This window comes from Pogoniulus pusillus, chromosome 6 (genome assembly GCF_015220805.1).
Source record: "Pogoniulus pusillus isolate bPogPus1 chromosome 6, bPogPus1.pri, whole genome shotgun sequence".
Taxonomy (NCBI): Eukaryota; Metazoa; Chordata; class Aves; order Piciformes; family Lybiidae; genus Pogoniulus; species Pogoniulus pusillus.
In genome coordinates this window covers 3,653,643-3,669,062 of record NC_087269.1, presented here as the reverse complement: position 1 = coordinate 3,669,062, position 15,420 = coordinate 3,653,643, and the positions used below count along the sequence as shown (strand labels likewise).

General features: G+C 44.5%; 1 protein-coding gene across 5 annotated transcripts in view; it reads left to right on the top strand.

The window, feature by feature from the left end:
• WDR11 (WD repeat domain 11) overlaps window positions 1-15,420 on the top strand; it is a 66,217-nt gene that overhangs the window by 19,625 nt on the left and 31,172 nt on the right. For 2 of the 5 annotated variants that reach the window (XR_010302488.1, XM_064144251.1), the window contains exons 8-11: window positions 929-1,124; window positions 3,227-3,330; window positions 6,537-6,716; window positions 10,792-10,876. Coding sequence is in view for 4 of the 5 variants with exons in the window: in XM_064144251.1 (XP_064000321.1) it covers window positions 929-1,124; window positions 3,227-3,330; window positions 6,537-6,716; window positions 10,792-10,876 (565 nt within the window). In the remaining variant the exon portion in view is untranslated. The remainder of the gene's footprint in view (window positions 1-928; window positions 1,125-3,226; window positions 3,331-6,536; window positions 6,717-10,791; window positions 10,877-15,420) is intronic. The other 3 variants (XM_064144255.1, XM_064144253.1, XM_064144252.1) reach the window with 3 other exon arrangements.

Here is a 15,420-nt window from a genome sequence, read left to right as displayed (position 1 = left end):
CCTGACTGATTCTATGATTCTATAGTTGTAGACAGCACTTCCCCAAAAAAGCTTCTCTTATACTCAGTGAAAAATTAGATATATTAAGATCCTGCAAATCACTAAATCATAAAGTGTCACTAATACTTTAATTATTAAATAGCTTAATAGTCCCAAATTCGGGTGTATTTTAGATGGCAGTTGATGAATGTGTTCTCTTTTATCTCTAAGGAAAAAATGTATTTTCCAGGCAAACACAAGAATTTGGAAGTCATTTGATCAGTTGAAAGAGCTGATTTTAGAACCAAGACATGAGATTAAAATCTAAATGGTCAAAGATTTGTCTCTTATGAAATGTTACTTAGAATAATATTTTAAGACTAATGGAGGAGACTGGGGGGGTGAAAAAACAGAAGGGAAAACAGTTTTGTATATATAAGTAAGTAATTTTTTTTGGTCAGTGTTGGTTTAGTTTTAGCAGTTTGGTAACTTCTACTAAGCCACTTCACTAATCATAGAGTCATAGAATCAACCAGGTTGGAAGAGACCTCCAAGCTCATCCAGTCCAACCTATCACCCAGCCCTATCCAGCCAACTAGACCATGGCACCGAGTGCCTCAGTGCTTCAAGGTTAACCAATAAATGGGTTTGGTGTTGTTGAGAGCAGGAGTACTTCCTGCCAAGATGTAACAATTAAAATAAGTAGTGTTTATTTTGCAAGATTCCTATGGAATAAGATATTTTAAAGTCAAAAGTTATGTTTTGGAGACCTTTCCACAGCTGTTTTGTACAGCAAGATCAACACTATATTTTTTTCACCATTTTTTCCTGATTGTCACACAGGCAGCAAGTGGATTTCAACCAAAATATTCAGTCATGCTGCAGCTTTACCATCACATTGTATTAATCACTCTAATTGTTTATCCTTTGTGGGACATTGATGTTGCAGATGCAGACCCAGTTCAGGAGCTGGTTTATGATTTGAGAAGTCAGTGTGATGCAATCAGGGTAACCAAAACCATTCGACCCTTCAGCATGGTGTGTTGCCCAGTGAATGAGAATTCTGCAGCTCTCATTGTCAGTGATGGCAGGGTAATGATCTGGGAATTAAAATCCAGCATTTCTGGCAGAACTATACGTAACAGGTAATGGGATTTACCTTTCTTATCCCAGCTTTCCCCTCTTAGATTTACAAGTGGTGTGTGGTAGTTAAATATATTTCACAAGCAACAGCGGTGCCCTTGTGTATATGGCAATGTGCTATAGATCTGTGTGATTGAAAGGAAGGGAAGGCAAATAGATCAGCCAAGTAGATGAGTTCCCTTGCTTTGGGAAAATGAAGGAACTGCATTTACTATTCTCTCTTTAAAAAATAATCCCATACTAAGTGATTGGAGTAAGAAAAGAAGAGACAGAATGAATATCCACATGCATCATTCTATTTGGCTTTCTTCAGACTATATATTTTCTCTCAGGAATGGATCCCTCACTTACAGTGACATGAAAAGACTTCAAAATGAGTCTGGGAAGGACTGGTTTTAGCAGGGGAAAGGTTTTCTGTTAGATCAGTGTGAATCTGACACTGAACAATATGAGGCTGCACAGCAGGTGGCTGGGATACAGTGGTAAAAACTATTTTAATATGTAAGTAAAGCTTTGAGAGCTTTGGATTTTGAGCAGGCTCAAAAATTGTGTGTGAAGTAGTATAGTTCTTTGAACATTCAGTGCATTAAGATCTGCTGCAATAAACCTTTGATGAAGAAAACAACTGATTGCCACAAGAGAAATACTTAATTCTTACTACATATTTAAAAGTCAGTAGTGCTGCACACATCCTTTTGTTGTTCATCTGTGAGTTAATGCTTTTATTCTTGGTGTCCTTAAAAATACTCTTGTGTGGATTCTTCTTCAGATGCAATATCCAAGAGAGCTGTTTAGGATCCAGATCTTGCTGGATTTTACTTGCATTCTTAAGACTTCTTTGTAAAACACTGATTTTTGTCATGATTATGTAACAAGGGAAAATGTACTAATATAGGAAGCACTGAGCTTAGAGGAATTCACCTTCTGGATATAGTTGGATTGTACTGAAAAGTAAAGCATGTTTCTTGTTGGCAGAGAGTCTTTAATGGATTTTTTAAGGAGGCTTCCTCCATTAGTTCTTAATCCTGCTGGATTTGCTAGTCTTAAAATCTGAACTCAAAGTCTGCTCAAATGAGATTTTAAAGGAAAAGGCTTTGTACCTGCCTTAAACTGCATTTTTGCATGCAGGTAGAAGCAGACAGCAGTGTTTGGTCTTTGGTTCTGACATCAACCTGCCCCCAAGCCCAGCTAAATAAAATTACTAAGGCTACAAGGGCCATTTGAGTCCCTTCTAGATGAAGGTTGTGCTGAAACCCAGTGAGAACATTGGGGGAAATAATAACACAAAGCCTTGATGCACAGATACCTGCCAAGGCTGTAAACACAGCTGATCATAGAATCAACCAGGTTGGAAGAGACCTAAGATCATCCAGTCCAACCTAGCACCCAGCCCTATCCAGTCAACCAGACCATGGCACTAAGTGCCTCATCCAGGCTTTTCTTGAGCACCTCCAGGGACGGTGCCTCCACCACCTCCCTGAGCAGCCCATTCCAATGCCAATCACTCTCTCTGGCAAGAACTTCCTCCTAAAATCCAGCCTATACTTCCTGCTGTAGCTTTGTCTGTGCAAAGGCTCTCAGGTTTCATGTGTTTAGGAGAAGAGCATTGTTTCAGTTATGGCTTTTATCATCTGGAACCTAAGTGAGAAGTTAATACAGGTTAACAAAAGCCCTTTCCTCAGGGAATTTGTTGGTAAATGTTAAAGCATTTATGATTGTTGCTTAGCTGCATTCATTGGCAGGGTAATAATGCAGTAGGCTCTACATATTAGCACACACTATGTTGAAAAGCCTCCTTTCAGTGCTTGCTGCAGAACAAGAGGTGCACCTGCCTACGTTTCCATTACAAAGGAAGGTGAAATTTGTTTTCAGTTTTGTGTATTTTTCTGTGCTTTTTTCTCCTGGAAGAGTTGTTCCTGGAAGTTGATAGTGGGAATAATCTTCTTAAAATATTCTGAAAGTAGTAAGTGTTGAGAATACTGCAAAAACAATCACAGGGAAAAAAAAACCAAACAAACACAAAACCCAATCAACAAAATCAAGTATTTAAGTCAGCAAATGATCTATTTTTTTCACCAGGAACTTGTTTTCATTCCTTTTACAGCAGTTCCAGTGCATCACCTTTATATTCTCCTGTCTCCTTTTGTGGAATTCCTGTAGGAGCATTCCAAAATAAACTTCCAGACCTCTCACTAGACAACATGATTGGTAAGAATTTCTTCCACTAATATCACTGCTGTTCATTTCTAGTTGTTTTTTTTTCATCTAAATAGCTACCAACACTTCAGGATGGAGAAATATTCCATGCAAGTGATTACCCTTATGTTTTAAAACTCTTGCTTTTGATGAAAAAGTGATTAGTACTGCTCAGAGATACAAAGCTGCAGATTTCAAATTGCTGTTGGTGAAAGCTGGTGGAGGCAGCTTACCACTGTGGGAGGTTCTTCTGCACTTTTATGTTTAAGGAAGATATTTAGGGCATGAATTTTCTCCTGCCTGCGTTTCCCACAGTAATAGATACCATTGCTGTTGTTCTTCTCTACCTCACATCCTTCAGACTTGTGGAATTGCATCTTCACTGTGCCCATCTTTATTGTTCTATCTGAGCAAATTTGTTGTATTTGTAGCATTAGGCTGCACTCAGTTTTTTGATCTTTGGTGTTTGACTTCTATTAGGCTTTGAGTTGGTCTAATAATTTAAAAATACTTATAATTAACCTCAGAATCATCAACAGCCTCTCTGGGCAAGCTGTGCCTGTGTTTCACCACTCTCATTGGGAAAATTTTCTTCCTTGTATACAGGAATCTCTCCTCTTTTAGTTTCAAACCATCACCCCTTGTCCTGCTAAAAAGATTGCTTTGAGGAAACCTTGGAGTGGCCTTCCAGTATCTGAAGGGGGCTAGAGGAGGGCTGGGGAGGGACTACTGACAAGGTCTTGTCATGACAAGATGAGGAGGGATGGGTTTAAAGTGGCTGAGGGGAGATTGAAACTGAATGTTAGGAGGAAGAAGTTCATAGAATCAGTCAGGGTTGGAAGGGATCACAGGGATTGTCTAGTTCCAAAACCCCTGCCATGCCCAGGGACACCCTACCCTAGATCAGGCTGCCCACGGCCTCATCCAGCCTGGCCTTAAACGCCTCTGGGGATGGAGTCTCAACCACCTCCCTGGGCAACCCATTCCAGCCTCTGACCACTCTCATGCTCAACAACTTCCTCCTCATGTCCAGTCTGAAACTTCCCATCTCCAGCTTTGTTCCATTTCCCTTAGTCCTATCACTCCCTGATGTCCTGAAAAGTCCCTCCCCAGCTTTTTTGCAGGCTCTCTTCAGATACTGAAAGGCCACAAGGAGGAGCCTTCTCCTCTCCAGACTGAACAGCCCCAACTCTTTCAGTCTGTCCTCATAGCAGAGCTGCTGCAGCCCTCTGGACATCCTCCTGGCCCTTCTCTGGACACACTCCAGCATCTCCACATCTTTCTTGTAATGGGGGCTCCAGAACTGGATGCAGTACTCCAGGTCGGGTCTCACCAGAGTGCAGTAGAGAGGGAGAATCACCTCCCTCTACCTGCTGGCCACACTTCTGATTGTCCTCCCTCCAGGCTGCAGGTGCACACTGCTGGCTCATGCTGAGCTCCTCAACCACCAGCACCCCCAAATCCCTCTCCTCAGGGATGCTCTCCAGCCACTCACTGCCCAGCCTGGATTTGTGCTTGGGATTGCCCCAACCTAGATGCAGGACCCTGCATTTGGTCTTGTTGAACCTCCTGAGGTTGGCTTGTGCCCACCTCTGCAGCCTGTCCAGGTCCTTCTGGCTGGCATCCCTGCCCTCCAGCCTGTCTGCTGCACCACACAGCTTGGTGTGCTCTGCAAACTTGCTGAGGCTGCCCTCAATGCCTCTGTCCATGTCACCAACAAAGATGGTCCCAGGACTGATCCCTGAGGGACTCTGTTTGTCACTGGCCTCCACATGGACATGTACCTGTTGACAGCCACTCTTTGGGTGTGGCCATCAAGCCAGTTCTTTATCCATCTCGTGGTCCACCCATCAGACCCATGTGTCACCAGCTTGGAGACCCGGATGTGGTGCAGGACAGTGTCAAAGGTCTTGTTCAGGTCCAGGTGAATGACATCAGTTGCTTGCCTCTCATCTATTAATGTTGTGACCTGTTCATAGAAGGCCACCAGGTCTGTCAGGCAGGATTTGCCCTTGGTGAAGCCATGCTGATTGCACCCAATCACCTCTTCACTATTCTTCTGTCTCAGTAGTGCCTCCAGGAGGATCTGTCCCATGATCTTACTGGGCACAGAGGTGAGGCTGACTGGCCTGGAGTTCCCTGGCTCATCCTTCCTACCCTTTTTGAAAATGGGGATTATGTTTCCCCTGTTCCAGTCAGTGGGAACTTCACCAGACTGCCAGGACTTTTGGAATAGAATAGAGAGGGGTTTAGCAACCTCATCTGCCAGGTCCCTCAGCACCCGTGGGTGTATCCCATTGGGTCCCATGGACTTGAACACTTTCAGGTTCTTCAGGTGATCACAAACCTGATCTTCACTTATGATGGGCAGCTCTTCCTTCCAGCTCCTGCCATTACCTTCCATGGCTCCAGGAATGTGGCTGGAGGCCTTTGCAGTGAAGACTGAGTTAAAGAAGTCATTGAGAACCTCAGCCTTTTCCATGTCACTTGTGACCATTTCACCTGTTTCCTTTCTGAGGGGGCCCAACCTTCCCTAAGCTTCTTTTTACTATTAATATACCTTTAGTGTTCCCTTTGCCTTCCCTGGCTAGATTCAATTCAAAGTCTGCCTTGACTTTCCAAACCAGATCACTGTCTGCTCAGGCAGCTTCCTTGTGTAGCCCCCATTCCTTATAGAGTTTCTTTTTGTGTGACAGCATGTCTAGGAGCTCCTTGCTCAGACAGGTAGGCCTTCTGACATTCTTCCCTGCTTTCCTCTTTGTTGGGTTGCAGTGCTCCTGGACACAGAGGAGGTGATCCTTGAATACTAAGTTCTTGACAGTGAGGGTGGTGAGACACTGGCACAGGTTGCCCAGGGATGTTGTGGATCACAGAATCACAGTATGATCCAGGATCATATTCTGTGATTCAGTGCTTCACAACCTCCCTGGAGGTGTTCAAGGCCAGGTTGAATGAGGCCTTGAGTGACCTGTTCTAATGGGAGGTGTCCCTGCCTACGGTGGGGAGTTGGAACCGGATGTGCTTTGAGGTCCCTTCCAACCTGAACCATTCTATGATTCTTAGGAGCCCTCTTTAAGTACTGAAAAACCACAATAAGGTCTTCTGGAAGCCTTCTTTTCTCCAGGTTGCACAACCCCAACTTTCTCAGGTATTCTTCACAGGAGAAGTGTTCCATCTCTAGTGAAAGTTTTATACTAATAAGAACTTTAATTTTTAAGCAGGGCAAGGCACAATTGCTGGAGAAGAACAGTTGAAGAATTGTTTTCTACAAGAGGTACAGCTCAAATTTCTGCTGACTGGGCTGCTCTCAGGACTTCCTTTGCCTCCGTTTGCTATCCGCATGTGCCCACCTCTTACAACAAAAAACATTAAGCAGTATGAACCAATCCTTGCTGTTGGTAAGTGCCTGGAATAGATTATTCTTTGCTCTGAAGATAACCCATTCTATATTGAATACAAATGTAGTTTCTACTAAAGAAAGATCTTTTTGACCTCTCATAACATGGATATCAACCCTTGTGTTAGTTTGTCATCTTCATTCTTCTCCTGCTCTGGGTTTAAGTAATGCTACTTTAAGAATTGCAGTGTTATTGGCAAGTTAATGGTTCAGATTGATGATCCTAAGGGTCTTTTCCAACCTAAACCACTCTATATGTTTATCCTTTCATTCAGTGTGCCGTTGGTCCGTTGAGACACTTTGTGTTTTCCATGCTGCTCTCCCTTCAATCTGAGCATCAATAAATAGGATTTGCTGCAGCACTGAATTCCTAGAACAAATAAATAAACTTCACAGACACTGTGTTTGGATCCTGATGTTGGTGCCTAAAAGTACGCTTACAGCAGGCTATTGAGTGGTTCTATTCTACCTTACAACAAATGTACTTAAACTCATTTAAATTTTTGAGTAGTTGCCTGTGAGCACCTGATTTATTACTTTAGCAACTGAGTTTTCTGCCATGCCCTTGCAGGCCACATCAGTGATGGCTGTTCCACTGCTTTCTGTCACTGCAAGAGTTTTCTGAGCTCATCTGTAGGTTTGTGATGAGGCCACATCTAGGGTTGTTCAGCCTGGAGAAAAGGAGGCTCAGGGCAGACCTCATTGCTCTCAACAACTACCTGATGGGACACTGTAGCCAGGTGGGGTCTCTTCTGCCAGGTACCCAGAGACAGAACAAGAGGACAGAGCGTCAAGCTGTGCCAAGGCAGGTTCAGGCTGGATGTTAGGAAGAAGTTCTTCCCAGCAAGAATGATTGGCATTAGAATGGGCTGCCCAGGGAGGTGGTGGAGTTGCCATCCCTGGAGGTGTTCAAGACTGGATGAGGCACTTAGTGCCATGGTCTAATTGATTGGATAAGGCTGAGTGCTAGGTTGGACTGGATGATCTTGGAGGTCTCTTCCAACCTTGTTGATTCTATGATCAGAGATTTCACAGTGCATCCATACAGGTACCTCTCCTTGTAGTGAACACACTGCAAGAGTCCACACACAGAGATGCTCTAAGATTGTCATAGGCTGTTCAATCAGATCTCCAGGTTTGGGTTGTTCAAATGTGCTCTTGATGTATGTAAGCTGTTGATTCTGGGCTATACAGCCTGAACTTTGCCTTGCCACTTGGGAGATCCTTGGTAAGGTTGTCTGCTCTCTAAAGCCTTCTTAGGTTTTTCAACAGGGCTGAGGTCTATCACAGAGGAGAATATTATGCAGAAGCTTATAAATAGGCTATGACTCCAGTAATGAAAATGCCCTAATAGTGTATGTATCTTTTGTGTACTTACTGCAATACTTCTGTTATCACTGAGCCAAAGGTGCCATCAGTAGTTGTGCTTCAAGCTGTGAGCAAGCTACCTTTACATGATGTGAAGATTTAGGAAGAATTTCATTGCAGTGGGGGTGGTGAGACACTGGCGCAGGTTGCCCAGGGAGGTTGTGGAGCAGAGAATCACAGAATCTTTGATCATATTCTGTGATTCTCTGCTCCACAACCTCCCTGGAGGTGTTCAAAGCCAGGCTGGATGAGGCCTTGAGTGACATGACTGAGTGGCTGGAGAGCAGCCAGAAGGAAAGGGACCTGGGGGTACTGATAGATACTGATAGATAGTAGGCTGAACATGAGCCAGCAGTGTGCCCAGGTGGCCAAGAGAGCAATGGCATCCTGGCCTGCATCAGGAACAGTGTGGCCAGTAGGACAAGGGAGGTTATTCTGCCCCTGTACTCAGCACTGGTCAGGCCACACCTTGAGTGCTGTGTCCAGTTCTGGGCCCCTCAATTCAAGAGAGATGTTGAGATGCTGGAGCATGTCCAGAGAAGGGCAACCAAGCTGGTGAGGGGCCTGGAGCACAAACTCTATGAGGAGAGACTGAGGCAGCTGGGGGTGTGCAGCCTGCAGAAGAGGAGGCTCAGGGGTGATCTTATTACTGTCTACAACTACCTGAAGGGACTTTGTAGCCAGGTGGGGGGTGGCCTTTTATGCCAGGCAACCAGCAATAGAACAAGGGGACACAGTCTCAGGTTGTGCTGGGGTAGGTGTGGGCTGGATGTTAGGAGGAAGTTCTTCCCAGAGAGAGTGATTGGCATTGGAATGAGCTGCTCAGGGAGGTGGTGGAGGCACCGTCCCTGGAGGTGTTCAAGAAAAGCCTGGATGAGGCACTTGGTGCTATGGTCTAGTTGACTGGATAGGGCTGGGTGCTAGGTTGGAGCAGATGATCTTGGAGGTCCCTTCCAACCTAAACCATTCTATGATTCAGCTACCTTAAATGGAGGATGCAAAGACAAATCTCTCTCCTTCTAATTGCAATACAGGTTTTTTGATTTTGCATAAGCTGTGTCAGTTAAAATGGCTGAAATACAACGATCAGGAGACTAATGAGTATATATAAACTGCACTTAACAGCAAGATCTGCTGCATCCTAGACTCAAGGTACCTGAATGACTTCTTAGGTATCTGTTTTTGTATTTAATAAATTTGACCTGAGTGGAAAAGAAAAGAAAAGAACTAAGTCTTCCAGTGTCTAAGAGAAAATTGTAGCTTTCAGTGTTTCAGAAGATTTATTTTATCTAATTGAAGCTGATAGCTACTAAGTTATTGATTTGGAATTTGAAAAAGGTCATTGTTTCAGGCATTAGAAAGCAGAACTGCATTGATGAGTTGGTAAAAGCTACCCATGGTTGTCCCCTGAGGTTATTGGTGCATAACAGTTAATACTTGAGGCATTTGCTCTACTTTATCAATCAAAACATAAAGAAACATTCCTGACCTGCCACTGGCTGTGTTCTGAAAACGCAGCAACACTGAACATATTTTCTGCAGACTCTACAGGGAGATGTAGGAAAAGATCTTAGAATCATAGAGTTAACCAGGTTGGATGAGACCTCTAAGACCACCCAGGCCAACGTAGCACCCAGCCCTATCCAGTCAACCAGACCATGGCACTAAGTGCCTCATCCAGGCTTTGCTTGGACACCTCCAGGGACAGTGACTCTACCACGTCCCTGGGCAGCCCATTCCAATGCCAATCACTCTCTCTGTGAAAACTTCCTCCTAACATCCAGCCTATACTTCCCTGGCACAACTTGAGACTGTGTCCCCTTGTTCTGTTGCTGGTTGCCTGGCAGAAGAAACCAACCCCACCTGGCTACAACCTCCCTTCAGGTAGTTGTAGACAGCAATGAGCTCTGCCCTGAGCCTCCTCTTCTGCAGGCTGCACACCCCCAGCTCCCGCAGCCTCTCCTCACAGGGCTGTGCTCCAGGCCCCTCATCAGCTTGGTTGCCCTTCTCTGGACACCTTCCAGCACCTCAATCTCTCGAATTGAGGGTCCCAGAACTAGACACACTCAAGGTGTGGCCTGACCAGTGTTGAGTACAGGGGAAGAATAACCTCCCTTGTCCTACTTGATCCAAATGCATTTTACTTTCTGCAGAGAATCTCAGAGGGTTTTATATCTGAGACTTAAGCTCTAAGAGACCTCATTGCTATCTACAATTACCTGAAGGGACATTGTGGAGAGGCTGCTGCTGGGCTCATCTCACATGGAATTGGAAACAGAACAAGGGGGAATGGCCTCAAGCTGAGGCTGGGGAAGTTTAGATTGGACATTAAGAAAACTTTTTTCATGGATCCCAGGTTAGGGACTGGACTTAGCTGCCCATGGAGGTGGATGTGTTTAAGGATGGTTTGGATGTGGTGCTTAGGGCTATGGTTTAAGGTGAATATTGTAGAGTAGGGTTCTAGGTTGGACTTGGTGATGCTGAGAGGCTTTGCCAACCTGGACATTCCTGTGATTCTGTAATTCTAGAAGTCAAAATACCTTTTCTAAAATGTAAAATAGAAGTTAAAGGTTTTTAAAAAAACTTAGAAAAGCAATGAAAAAAGGAGAAATAGCTGTCAATTCTGCATTTTTCACTACTCTTTGAAGAGGAGAATAAATCAAGCCTACATTTTCTTCTTTCTGTTTTTTTAAACCACTCTTTCTAAGGTACAAGTAATGGCTCTGTCCTGGTGTTTCATCTTACAAGTGGACTCTTGCAGAAAGAGCTAAGCATCCATTCCTGTGAAGTCAAGTAAGTTTTCACTTTTAATGCCTACTCTAATCCTTTTGGGAGACAAATACCAACAAACCTGACTGAAGTTGGAGCAGCAAGGTAGGTTGCTTCATTGGTAATGACTCAAGAAAATGAGTCCTTGAATGGTCTACCCTGGCAGTATCTTTGCTATGTCTCAAAACTGAGGTGGAAAGGACATAGAACTAAACATTTACATTGTATCTGTACCCTGCTGATCTAGGGTGCTTATCAACTACTTTCAGTTTCTTCAGTGCATGGTAGTACACAGACTTTTTAGGGTGAGAAACTTGCTTGCAGTGTCTTATTTCTAAACAGTGACTCAAAGATTTTGTCCTTTTAAATAATTGTGCTTTGTACACCAGATTTATTTGCTGAAATTGCTACTGAGACAGTTCTAGCCCTAGCTGAAGTTAAGAAAGATGTTGAGATGCTTGAAGGTGTCCAGAGAAGAGCATCAAGGCTGGTAAGGGGGCTAGAGCTGAGGGAGCTGGAGGTGTGCAGCCTGCAGAAGAGGGAGCTCAGAGCAGATATCATTGTTCTCTACAGCTACCTGAAGGGAGGCTGTAGCCAGGTGGGGTTGGTCTCTTGTGCAGGCATCCAGGGACAGAAATAGAGAAGACACAGCCTCAAGCTGTGCCAGGGCAGGTTCAGGCTGGATGTTAGGAAGAAGTTCTTCCCAGCAAGAGTGATTGGCATTGGAATGGGCTGCCCAGGGAGGTGGTGGAGTCCCCATCCCTGGAGGTGTTTAATAGGAGGCTGGATGAGATACTTAGTGCCATGGGTTGGTTAAATAGGTGAGGTGTTAGGTGATAGGTTGGACTGGCTGATTTTAGAGGTCCTTTCCAGCCTGGTTAGTTCTGTGATTCTGTGACTCTCCATGCAGCCCAACAAAGCTGTGTAAGACACCAACCATGTCCAAACTCTGGTCAGCCCAAAGCAGGAAGGCAGCAGAACATCCATGGTCTGGGGGATAGGTTGGACTGGATGATCTTAGAGGTCTCTTCCAACCTGGTTGATTCTATGATTCTATGATCATTTGTAAACTCAGTATCTGCCTCAAGCTGGGTGCTTGCTTTTTGCACAGTCTGTGTTTTCAGCAGTGATCAGTATTACCTAGTGGGAGATGGTTACCAAAATAGATCTGAGGATCTAAGATTCTGTGATTCTGTGAAGTAAAAAGAAATCTAAGACCAAATAGAGGGCTCAGTATTCATCTGTGCTGAGAACACTGATAGACAACTCGTGTCACAGTTGAGACTTGAAGCCTTCATCAGGTTATAGTCTCCATTTTAACGTTGACTTTGTGCGAGGATTAAGTACAGGTGACTGAGAATGGATAGTTCTGAAAGTTCATTGTGGAGATCTATTTTGAATCTGCCACCAAAATCACATATTTGTGGTGTGATTGGGCAGCAGTGTAAAGCTGGAACTCCCCTTTCTATTCTAAACCAGTTGAGATTTTTAGTTCCATACCATTAACTACTTATTATTGTCATTTGATTTTCTATTAGGCAGCACAATATATTACTGCTTGTTTTTCTTTATGAAGGTGATTAGAGAATTCAAAATGAAAGCCCCTGCAGCTGTAAATAACCCAACCAAACCTTTGAACAATCCTTTCTCTTTTATTTAAAGTCTGTGTATTGTTAATTTGGGCCTTGAACTTTGTGGAGATTTTGCTACTTTTGAAAAGCTCCAAGAATCTGCTGCCTTTCTAGCAACTGTCCTCCCACAAGTGCTATTTCCAGAACAAAGTCAAAATGATTCTGAACTTTATTTAGCCAGAAGCTGGTAGCTGAGTAAGTCATTTAAATGTTTAATTCCCTCAGTCCTCCTTTTATGGTCTGAGTGACTTTCCACTACCTTTTACAAGTTCAAGGAAATGCTTTAAGCAGTGTAGAATAAGGCACAGGCTTTTTAATTATTTGGTGTTAATATTCCTGGAGTGCAACAGTTTTGCTTTCAGTGGGAATTCTTTACCTCTGAGATGCAGGCAGATTGGAGAATTACTTGATTTCATTTTTGTCTGAGAATGCACCTTCAGAGAGTAGCATTACTGTAGTATGTAATTGAGAGGATACCCTACAACTGTAACCAGGACCAAAGGGCTTTACAGTGCTCCATAGTGTGACAAGAGTCATAGAATCAGTCAGGGTTGGAAGGGACCACAAGGATCATCTAGTTCCAACCCCCCTGCCATGGGCAGGGACACCCTACCCTAGATAAGGCTGAGTTAGTCTCATATCCCAGACAAGACAGTCTCAAGTTGTGCCAGGGGTTGTATAGGCTGGATGTTAGGAGGAAGCTCTTCACAGAGAGAGTGATTTTGTAAAACTAAGGTCTTTGGAATGGCAGCTGTCCTTTACACATAGGTGTGATGGAATAGTGGGCACTGAGCTCTCAAGGTGCTAGCAACTGCAACAGGATTTTAGAGACTGGGTGTTCTTTTGTAGAGGCTGCAGATGTTGTTACAGGTTTGGTTTGAGTTTTGACTTTGCAATTCTGTATTGCAATTAGAAGAGAGATTTGTGTTTCCATCCTCCATTTCAAGTAGCTCATAGAATCACAGAATGGTTTAGGTTGGGAGGGACCTCGAAGATCACTCAGATGCAACCCTACTGACAAAGGCAGGGACACCTCCCACTAGAACAGGTCGCTCAAGGTCTCATCCAACCTGATCTTTGATCACATTCTGTGCTTCTGTGCTCCACAACCTCCCTGGGCAACCTGTGCCAGTGTCTCACCACCCTCACTGCAAACAACTTCTTCCTAACATCCACTTTCAATCTCCCCTCTGCCACTTTAAACCCATTCTTCCTCATCCTGTCATGACAAGACCTTGTCAATAGTCCCTCCCCAGCCCTCCTTTAGCCCCCTTCAGATACTGGAAGGCCACTCCAAAGTCTGCTCAAAGTCTTCTCTTCTCCAGGCTGCAGAGGCCCAACTCTTCATACTCCTTAGTAACCTTGAATACTCATTTTATCTGTGATGATGGCTCAGCTATTTCACTATTTGTTTGGAACTCTGAGTGAATCCTTAATCCTCTGAGTTTATCTTTTGTAAGGAAACTGAGGCAAGAAAGGATATGGAACTGTTGGAGCCAGTCCAGAGAAGGCCACAAAGATGCTGAGAGGGACACAGCAGCTCTGCTATGAGGACAGGCTGAGAGAGTTGGGGCTCTGCAGCCTGGAGAAGAGAAGGCTTTGAAGAGACCTTGGAGTGGCCTTCCAGTGTCTGGAGGGGCTCCAGGAGGGCTAAAGAGGGACTACTGACAAGGTCTTGTCATGACAAGGCAAGGAGTAATGGGTTTAAAGTGGCAGAGGGGAGATTGAAACTGGATGTTAGGAAGACATTCTTTCCAGTGAGGATGATGAGATGCTGGCACAGGTTGCCCAGGGAGGTGGTTGAGGTCCCATCCCTGGAGATATTCAAGATGAGGCTGGACAGGGCTCTGGGCAACCTGATCTAGCTGAGGATGTCCCTGCTGACTGCAGAGGGGTTGGACTGGATGAGCTTTGGAGGTCCCTTCCAACCCAAACCGTTCTGTGGTTCTGCAAATTAGAAGAACCTGGAAATAACTAAGTGATATCTGTTCTGTTGGCTGAGTGGAGCAATCTAAGCTGTTGTGGTATGAAAGGAGCTGATAATCCATTTTCAGTGCAGAGGGGAATGTATTTGGGATGTGGTGTAGCTTCTAGCTGAGCACAAGTGGTGCATTTGCAATGCCTCTTACTGCTAATTTTGCATATTCTGGTAGCTAACTGTGAGCAGAGCAGTTTTTTTCTTTCCCCTTTTCACTGGAGGTGAGCAAGTTGAAGTTTACAGCAGGTTTAGTTTTTAAAATGAAAACCTCACTGCCTTCAAGAACATCTATGGCCTGCAGAGAAATCTTGGAGATGACAGCCTTACAAACAAGCTTTTAGCAGGTGAATTGAAGTTGAGTCACCTTTGGGCAAACTGCTTACCAAATATTCATCACCTGCTCCTTAGGAGGAGAGCCTGAGGGAGCTGCAGCTCTTTAGCTTAGAGAAGAGGAGACTGAGAGGTGACCTCATCAGTGTTCATAAATGTGTGCAGGCAGAGACCCAGGAGGCTGGAGCCAGGCTCTGCTGGGTGATGCCCAATGACAGGACAAGGGGCACTGGGTGGAAGCTGAGGCATAGAAAGTTTCATTTAAACATGAGGAAGAATTGTTTCCCTATGAGGGTGCCAGAACCCTGGAACAGGCTGCCCAGAGGGGTTGTGGATTCTCCCTCTCTGGAGATACTCAAAACCCACCTGGATGCATTCCTGTGTGATCTGCTCTAGGTGCTCCTCCTCTGGCAGGGGTTTTGGACTGGATGAGCTTTGGAGGTCCCTTCCAGCCCCTGACATTCTGTGATTCTGAGATGGGAACAGAGAGCTATCTCCTTTTGGAACAGTACCACCTAGTGCCACTTCCTATCTTTTTGTAGCCTGTGCCATACTTGAGGGATTTGCTTAGAACCCATTTGTGGGGACAATGTGTTGTACACAGGGTAACTTTACATTCTTGCAGCTCT